Source organism: Thamnophis sirtalis, unplaced genomic scaffold, assembly GCF_051295495.1.
Source record: "Thamnophis sirtalis isolate CommonGarterSnake01/CBP01778 unplaced genomic scaffold, rThaSir2_p1.2 scaffold_4, whole genome shotgun sequence".
NCBI classification, from domain to species: domain Eukaryota; kingdom Metazoa; phylum Chordata; class Lepidosauria; order Squamata; family Natricidae; genus Thamnophis; species Thamnophis sirtalis.
In genome coordinates, this window is record NW_028261384.1 from 142,800,311 (window position 1) to 142,809,235 (window position 8,925).

General features: G+C 54.9%; 1 protein-coding gene across 1 annotated transcript in view; it reads right to left on the bottom strand.

Annotated features, from left to right (window-relative positions):
• Positions 1-491: 491 nt before the first annotated feature.
• INCA1 (inhibitor of CDK, cyclin A1 interacting protein 1) overlaps positions 492-8,925 on the bottom strand; it is a 10,589-nt gene continuing 2,155 nt past the window's right edge. The window contains exons 2-6 of the mRNA XM_087714331.1: positions 7,435-7,533; positions 5,998-6,040; positions 3,030-3,235; positions 1,825-1,990; positions 492-1,433 (exon numbers count right to left, since the gene is read on the bottom strand). Coding sequence (XP_087570457.1) covers positions 1,293-1,433; positions 1,825-1,990; positions 3,030-3,235; positions 5,998-6,040; positions 7,435-7,533 — 655 coding nt within the window. The 3' untranslated portion in view covers positions 492-1,292. The remainder of the gene's footprint in view (positions 1,434-1,824; positions 1,991-3,029; positions 3,236-5,997; positions 6,041-7,434; positions 7,534-8,925) is intronic.

Below are 8,925 nucleotides of genomic sequence, written 5' to 3' on the forward strand. Positions count from 1 at the left end.
TGAGCCTGGTGGGGAGGGGGGCATTTACTTCTCCTGAAAACTCACCCCCCCCACACACACACATACACACCCCTTAAGGAACATCAGCCGCATTTCATCAGCTGTGCCTTCACAAGCAGCGCCTTGAAACCAGGTGAAAAACACGCCTGTTAATCTTACAAATGCATTGCCAGCCGCCTCTCCCCCAGCCCCTTTCTGCGGGCAATGCCCGCCTGGCACGGTTCAGGAGGGCCTGGTTTCTGGAAAACGGACGCCAAGCTCTGCCACCCCTTTCTCGTGGAGGGGATTAACTCGGGGAAAAGAGAAAGCCCAAGGCTGCGTTTTCTCCCAAAAACCCACCTTGGAAAAGCCAACCTGGCTGAGGCTGTCGGCCTGGTGAACAAGGACAGGGTGGGCTCCCGGTGGTCAAGTCCTTCGGCCAGGCCAGGAAGCCTTCCTTATCAGACCCCCGAGAACTAACTTCCCTGTCTTTACAGGGCAGCAATTTTATCCTGAAACTACAAGGGTTGAAACCTCCCTCTTTTAACTTTCTGAGAATGTGTCCTCACCATGCCCGCCTCTCCCTGTGGGCAGGAAATATTGTGCCACTTTTTTATCGTTTACTTTGAAGGGCGTGGAAGAGGCCCGAGGGCAGGGAGAAAAGGGGAGGGAGGGGGGGCACAACCGGGCCAGCTAGGCGGCCAGAGGTCTGGGGAGAGCCGTCTCGCTGGAGGTTTTGGGGTGCAGGAAACACGGCCACTCCGTTGACAAGGAGGAGGCTGGCAGGGGCTCCTCTTTCTCGCTGAGCTCCTCGGAGGAGCTTACTCCTATGTTACACGCAGGTGGAGGAGGAGGAGGAGGAGAGCCAAGGGAGAGAGAAGGCGGCCTTCGCCAGAGCCAGGATTACTATGGAAACCCTCCTCAGTTTCCCCTGGTATTCGCTTCCTTTCCTCTGCCCACGGTGGTGGGAGGCTTATTGACAGCCCAGAGGAGGAGAAAGGGGCGCTCTTTGGCCTGCCAGTCGGGGGGGGGGGATATTGGCAGAATTGCAAAAGGGAAATAAAAGCCCCCCCCCCTCCCTGAACAGCGAGGCCAAGCACGGATGGAGGAGAGAAGGGCTGGCCTTGGGGGGAGAGGAGACACGTGGGGGCTCCCAGGAAGAGACACACACAGAGGGACCCCTGAATCCCTTTTGGCACAGGCCACGCTCACACACCCACACACACACCCTGGCCAACACAACACCTCACCCCTCCACCCCTGGAGGGAACCCGACTGGGCAAGGCTGACCCCCACCGTCCGCCCAGCCACGGTCATTCCTCCGGCCACAGCTGAGCGCTTCCTCCGCGGGGAGAGCGGTGGTGGGCGGCCACCGCGTAGAAGGCCAGGGGGCTTTCTTCGGGGAACCTCAGGGGCTCCCTCAGGTTGGGGTTCCACTGCGGGTGGAGGAGGAGCTGCAAGGGAAGGCGAGAGTCAGTTTGGGGGGTGGTCACCCCAAAATTAAGCCCCTGGAGGGGAGGGGTGAGGGTTGGGGGTAGAATTAGGGTTAGGGTCTCCCATGGAAAGGTTGGAGGGTTTGTTTCGGAACAATTAATTCCCTCTGCAGATTCCTTGGGGTCCTTGGGGCAGGTGGACTCCAATGCCCAGAATCCTTTGCTTTGCGAGCAGTGGGGGATTCTGGGAAGCCCGCAAAGCTGCCATGTTTGAGAAACGTCATTGAAGAGGAGCCGAGCTCAGAGCCTGGCCGCGCCCCCTCCCCGCCCCTCCCAACCTTTCCCTGCGGGCGAGGTTGCTGGGCAACAGGGCCCTCCCACCTGGGGGACCGATTGCCGCCCCCCCCCCCACCTGCCAACTGCTGACCTGGGCACTGGTGCCTCTGCCCAGGAAGGGCCTGGCGTAGGGCTCCGGCGTCCGGGCGGGGCTCCGCAGGGGCGCAGGCAGGTCCCCGGCCGTCCCGTTCCTTTGGGGGCAGAGCTGGGGCAGGGCCCCCATCTCCTGGGCCGCTTTCTGCCTTTAAAACAAAGGGGAGGGGAGGCAGGGAGGGGCTGGCGCTCGACCCTGGTGTTTGACAGAGGCCGGTGGGGCACCCCGAGGGCAGCCAGACGGTTTGCAAAGGGAGACAGGGTCCTTTGCAGGGCAGTGAACGTGGGCCTCTGGCTCTGTGGGTCAGGACAGGCGAAGGTGGCCCCTTTCCATCCCTCCCCAGCGGTGCAGACGGCCTGCCAGATCCCGGGTTAAAGAAGGTTGTGTGAAGCAGGGAAGAAGCACTGTGGGTGGGGGGGGGAAGAGGGGGGGCAGCTGCTTTGATGAGAGGAGGGGATGGGAGGGCCAGGGGTCTCGTGGCCCCTTCCTCAAACGGAGGGCTTGCATCCCCAGAAGGGATCGGAAGGGGCCACTTGGGACCGAGCCCGATCCCGACCTCCAGCAGCCATTTCCGTTCAGCGGGGGATACACACGGAGTCCTCGACTTACGACGGGTCATGGCTGTCCCCCACCACACACCCTCACAATCGCAGGACCACATTTTGGGCAACCGGTCTGCGTTTATGGCCACTCACAGCGTCCCGTTTTGGCTGAAACGGATGTTTGCTTCCAGTTTGGGGCAAAATGACCCATAGAAAACAATGGGTTCGCTTAACGACCGAAGCAAAAAATGGATATGTGGATATGATGACCCACTTATGACCGCTAATAGGTGGGCTCTCTTGCAGTTGTAAGCCAAGGACCTTTGGCAAGGCCCAGGTGAGGCCCAGGCAGTGGAGGGAGCCTTGCCAGATGACTTAGTAATTCGAGGACTAACCTGTGTTGGATGTCAAATGCCCTGAAGGGGTGTGTCTGGGGGTGGGGGGGGCAGATGACCGCTGGGCAGAGTCCAAAGGGACGTGGGGGGCCGTGGGGCCAGTCTGGGCCTTTCTGGGGTTGGAAGCCCCTGAGGACTTCCTCGCCTACGAACCGCAGCCCGGCCTTTGGCCCCGGCCAGAATGCCCCCCCCTCGCCCACCTGCGCCTGCCCCTCTGTCTGTACGGAAAGTGGGGAGGGGGCTTCCCTACTTGTCGATGTTGCTTTGCCGCCTCTTCACCTCCTCCAAGTGGTACAAGACGGAGAGGCCCCGTCGGAGGCCCTTCTGCTTCGGCCCCTTCCTCTTCCTCCGGCACAGGTCCTTGGGGGCCGGGAGGCTCTGCGGAGTAGGGGCCGCCTCCCAGGGCCAAGGGCCCCCCTCCTCTCCTGCAGGCCGCTGGGCTGCACAGCCGGACGTCTAAAGGGAAGCCAGGAGGGACTCAGCAAGGGGCTTTATGGGGGTCTCCTCCCACCTCGGCAACCGGCGGACTTCGACTCCCAGAATTCAAAAAGCAAAGCTGGCTGGGGGATTCTGGGAGTTGAAGTCCGCCAGGCTTAAAGTGGCCACGGTGGGAGAGCCCTCCTTCACTGACTTGGAGGTCGTGCCCACCTCAATCAAGGGAGAAGAAGGGTGCCAACCAGAAGATCGGAAGGAGGGAGACACGGGTGCCCTGGGCTCATGGCTGAACCTCCAGCCAGAGTTCCCTGGGGATGGGGCAGCCCCCTCCTCAGATGGGGGCTAGCCACGCAGGGGTCTGACCCACAGACAGAGGAATGAAGGGAGGAGGAAGGGATTCTGGGTTCAGTGGGAAGACGGATGAGGTTAAAAGAGGAATGATTCCCTACCTCTGGGAAAGGAGGAGGGGGAGAGCCCCCCTCACAGAAAAAGAAATAGGCTGCCCCTTCTTCTGGGCTCTCTGCACATGTTCAGCTGAACCCTTGCAGACTGGTATTTAGGGAGTGGCATTAGGGAGAAAAGGGGCTATTAAGCCCAGCGCAGGCAGAGCAGCCCCTTTGAAATGCCACGGAAGAGGAATGGACACAAAAAGGGGGGTGGGTGGGCCTGGACCCCCGATTTCCCCCCCTCCCCCAAGATTCATCTTGGCGTAATACCCACGGGCATCATGGGAGGAGTGCCCCGTTGGGCTCTGCAGGGCTGGTGAAACCCTTTTGCCCAGCTACTCCACAGCCACCCCAGGGCCCCCCAGCATGGCTCCTCAGATCTTCCCCCCCCCCATGTTTTTCTCCGCCAGGCCCATGGTGCTAAACCAAATTCGGCTTCTGTGGCTTGTGCCAGACTCGATTCAGACCGCCCTCCATCGGGGGTGCTTTGAGAGAAGCCCCGTGCCACCCTGCACTCCACCAGGGGTGGGCCAAGCACCGTGGCTGGGCAGAGGCCAGGGAGGGTGGCAATGTTTGGGGTGTGTGTGTGTCAGAGGGAATATTCCCTTTTGGGCCAGCAGCCCCATTGATCCCCACTCCCACCCAGCAAAGCCAAGAGCATCCCTAACTGGCACCCCCGGGGGAGCTAAGCGTGACGGACCCCTGGCCCCTGACCCAGACACCGGCTCTGCCCCCCTTCAGAAGGGGATCGATTCAGGAGAGCCAAGTGTGGAGGACAGAAGCAATAGCAGTTAGACTTATATACCGCTTCATAGGGCTTCCAGCCCTCTCTAAGTGGTTTACAGAGTCAGCATATCACCCCCAACAACAATCCGGGTCCTCATTTCACCCACCTCGGAAGGATGGAAGGCTGAGTCAACCTTGAGCCGGTGAGATTTGAGCCGCCGAACTGCAGAACTGCAGTCAGCTGAAGTGGCCTGCAGTGCTGCACCCTAACCACTGCGCCACCTCGGCTCTTATAACATTTCCCAGCTTACCACAAGATGCGAATGTTGGAAACCAAATTCACCCCCTTTTCTCCTTCATGGGTCCCAGGCAGCCCATTCTCCTTCAGGAGACGGTGGCAGCTGCTGAAGCTCACGGACGAAGCCCCCCCCCTCTCCCATCCACCTGTCTGTCACCTGTCTGTCCCCAGGGTGGCTCCTCCCTCCCAAAGGCGGCTTTGAATAAGAAGAGCGTAGGGAGGGCACCAGGGAGAAAAGAGTGGTCCAAATTCTGGGTTTGAGGTCAATGCATTTTGAGGGCAGTAACCCCAAAGGCTCAGCCCGAAGCCCCCCCCCCAGAGTAATTTGGCTTTTTGTCCTTCCAGGCCAGAGTGGACAGCTGTCCTGTTGCTTCTCCCGGAGTCCGTGGCCTTCCCTCTGGAGAAGGGGAGCGGAGGAGCCTCGGCCTTGTTCCGTCCTGCCCAGAGGGTCATCTCAGCTCATGGGATCAGGCGGGGAGTGGGATCTTTCCTACGAGACTTACCTCCAATAGACCGATTAGATCCCATAGATTAGGCCTCCTCCGAATTCCATCCGCCGGCCAATGCCGACTGGCGACTACCCGGAGGAGAGCCTTCTCTGTGGCTGCTCCGACCCTCTGGAACGAACTCCCCGTGGAGATTCGCACCCTCACCACCCTCCAGGCCTTCCGCAAAGCCCTTAAAACCTGGCTGTTCCGACAGGCCTGGGGCTAAAGAGCTGTTGCCCCCCTTCTCAAATGGTATGACTGTTGTGTGCTTTTAAATTATGCATTGTTATGTTTCGTCTTTTATTTTTTGTCTGTACCCCCCTTCCCTGATTTGAGTTGTGAGCCGCCCTGAGTCCCCTTCGGGGGAAAAGGGCGGCATATAAATAAAATAAACATTCAAACTTTCCCCCACTCCCCAAAGGGCAGGGCACCCCAATGCTACACCTGGTGGGAGGTGGCGAAGATGTCCCACCGTGTGGAAGCCTGGAAGTGGCGGTCGGTGCATCTGGTGATGCACGACAAAGGTGCCCACATCAGGGGTGGGCAGGCCTTGCTGCCACCTGTGGGGACGGAGTCTGCTGCTGGCTCGGACCCTCTGCCCAAAGAGGTTGGCTCCCCCAGACGGCTCAGCCAGGCAGGGGCTCCTTCGCAGGCTGAATTCTTGCCTGTCACCTGTTTTCCAGGTAAATCACAGCCTTCGTTTTCCTTGCTCCGTGGGTACCCCAAGGCACACGCCAACCCCAGCTTAACCGGCAGGCAATTCTACTTTTCACAGGGAAGGAAAAGGATTTGAAAGAAGGCCTCATCGGGGCCATTAAAACCTACCAGCTGGGGAGGGGCCTCCTGGTAGTCTTCCATCCAGAGGTAACTGAAAGAGAAACAGGTAGAGAAATACTTTTACTTCAGAATTCCTTATATATTAAACTTAGGAGAACTGATCAGCTGTAGGAACCCAGCTAGTCTTCCTGGGGCAAATCTTTCAATTTGGAATCATGGGCTGGAATGACAAAGAAAATCAAAAATTCCCCAAAGTTGTGCTTGCAAAGAGGATGACGATGGCCTCCTCTCCACTTGGTCTCACCAGCAAATAAACTTCCCCAGAAACAGGGAGCAAAACCTTCCTTTTGCAAACAAAACTGAGCCATGGCTTCACATCCCCTAACGATGTAATACAGGGACTCCTCGGCTTACAGCCAGGGTGGACCTCAAATTTTTTCGTTGTATTTGAGCAACATTGGAAAAGTGTAGAGATCCCGATCGATGAGGATGAGGGGATGAGGACAATATCAGAAGGTGCAGAAATGAAGAGATTTAACATTAGCAACGAAGGAGAAAGAGCGAAGTGGTTATTATATGATTTGGGAAGTATTTTAGCAATGGTTGGAGAATAAAAAAAGGGAGTTTGGAAATGAAGAAAGCTAAACAAAAATAAGTGGAAGATATATTTAAGAGATATAAATAAGATGAAAACTGTTAGTGTGTGCATGACGAGAATAATGATGTTGAATGTTGGTATTATGTTGTTACTAGAAGATATTAAGAAGAAAAATGGAGAGTTTTATAACGCTTAAATCAGTGTTTCTCAACCTTGGTGACTTTAAGTCCTGCGGACTTCAACTCCCAGAATTCCCCAGCCAGCTATGCTGGCTGGGGGATTCTGGGAGTTGAAGTCCGCAGGACTTAAAGTCACCAAGGTTGAGAAACACTGGCTTAAATGCTTAATATAATACTAAACTTAGGGAAATAGTGTTAATATGAATGTGAAAGTTGTGGCAAAAAGAGGAGGCTGCACAGAGATGCTTCTACCCAGACGCCACGCTGCATAAGGAAAGTTGGGATGTTTATTCTTGCAACTGAAAAATAATAAAACTCTTTGGAAAAAAAAATTCCGTTGTTAAGCAAGGCAGCTGCGAAAGGAGCTTTGCCCCATTTTACAACAGTTCTTAAACGAATTACTGCAGCTGTTGAGTGAATCCGGCTTCCCCGTTGACTGTGCTTGTCAGAAGGCCGCAAAAGGGGATATCACGTGAATCTGGGACGCTGCGACCGTCATAAAGTGTGAGTCAGTTGCCAAGCGTCTGAATTTTGAGCATGGTTGTGAGTGTGGGAACCGGTCGTAAGCCACTTTGTTCGGTACCGTTGTAACTTCAAATGGTCACAATAAGGCGAGGACTACCGGTATCAGGGAGAGAAACCTGGAACTGGGTTCCCCCCCCCCCACCCCCCCAGCACGATATTACCCACCAGGGTCGCAAAACGTACCTCGGCTGCTGAACAAGCCTGTCCCAAAAGTCGCGCGTGCCATGGGCATCGCAGGAGGGGTTGACTTCCGGCCGGTCTCTGCTGACCATCTTGGACTGCCTTAAAAACAGGATGGGGCAAAACCGTTAAGTTTTCAGCTAATTATTTTGCAAGGAAATGTCTTTCTTGTACAGGAGCAGAAGCCGCTGTGCTATTAAAAACACCTGCTCAGAGGTGGAGGAGGAGAGGGAGCGTTGGACGGTTGTGGCATCCATGCATGGAAGGATTTGCATCCCTGGATCCCTTGGCCACTTTCCTCTTCCTCCTTTTGGGACAATTTGGGACAATTCCAAGAGAGGAATCGAAAGGCGTAATGAAACTAGCATTTCCTGGAAAGCCAACTCTTCTAGTACAGAAATGCAAGCTCGGTCTAATAATAATAATAATAATAATCTCCTCCTGCGGTGACAGTTGGAGTCAAAGTTTGGGGCAATGTCCAAAAGCTCATCTTTTATCAATATAGAACAGTAAAATAATATTGAAGAAAGGTTTAAATAGCTTGTCAGAAGCTGCTCAAGATGAATGTCCAACAAAAGGCAGAAATTCAGTTGTGGTCAGTTATGACTTCTAGCAGGATTTCTCCTGGGTCAAATGGACTGACGGCCATGTAACAAAGCCACTAAGCCAGTGTTTCTCAACCTTGGCAACTTGAAGATGTCCGGACTTCAACTCCCAGAATTCCCCAGCAGTGGTTAGGACAGTGTTTCTCAACCTTGTCAACTTGAAGATGTCCGGATTTCAACTCCCAGAATTCCCCAGCCAGCATTCGCTGGCTGGGGAATTCTGGGAGTTGAAGTCCGGACATCTTCAAGTTGACAAGGTTGAGAAACACTGCACTAAGCAGTGGCTTGGAAAATGGGTTTAATTTTCATTACCCATTTATTATTGTCTCTTCCCCGAACTCTCTGGCGCTAACCTATTCATGTTTATTGGCATGGTTTAATTCAATTCCTTTTTCTAATCATTTCGGAGCTTGAAAGACACGGAAAAGAATTAAGACAACAGTGCAGCCAGCAACACGCCAGGTGGGGTCTTCAGGGGCAGGAAATACGATTGGATTCATCGTCTCCATCAGGAGCAGAAGCTTTTATGTCCTGTTGAGTTCACCCTTCCACTAACATTCATAGCCCTTTGCCTCTGCTTCCGGAATGCGGCGATGCCACAGACTGAAGCCAAACGTTAACTGGTTTAATATCACAAGACCTAAAAAACGCCTGCAGCTTTAATCCAAAGAAAGAGCCCCCCCCCCTCCTAATCTCCCAAAGAGAGAGAGGAGATTGCAGCTGAGATCTGGGCCGTTTCGAGCCCCATAGCTCCCTCGTCTGCCCTGCCCCGGGCTCCCCGTTCCATAAAACAGCACCAGACAGTCCTTGACTTACAACCATAAACTAGCCCAAATTTCCCACTGCTAAACAAGACTGTTGAGTGCATTTTGCTCCGTTTTACGACCTT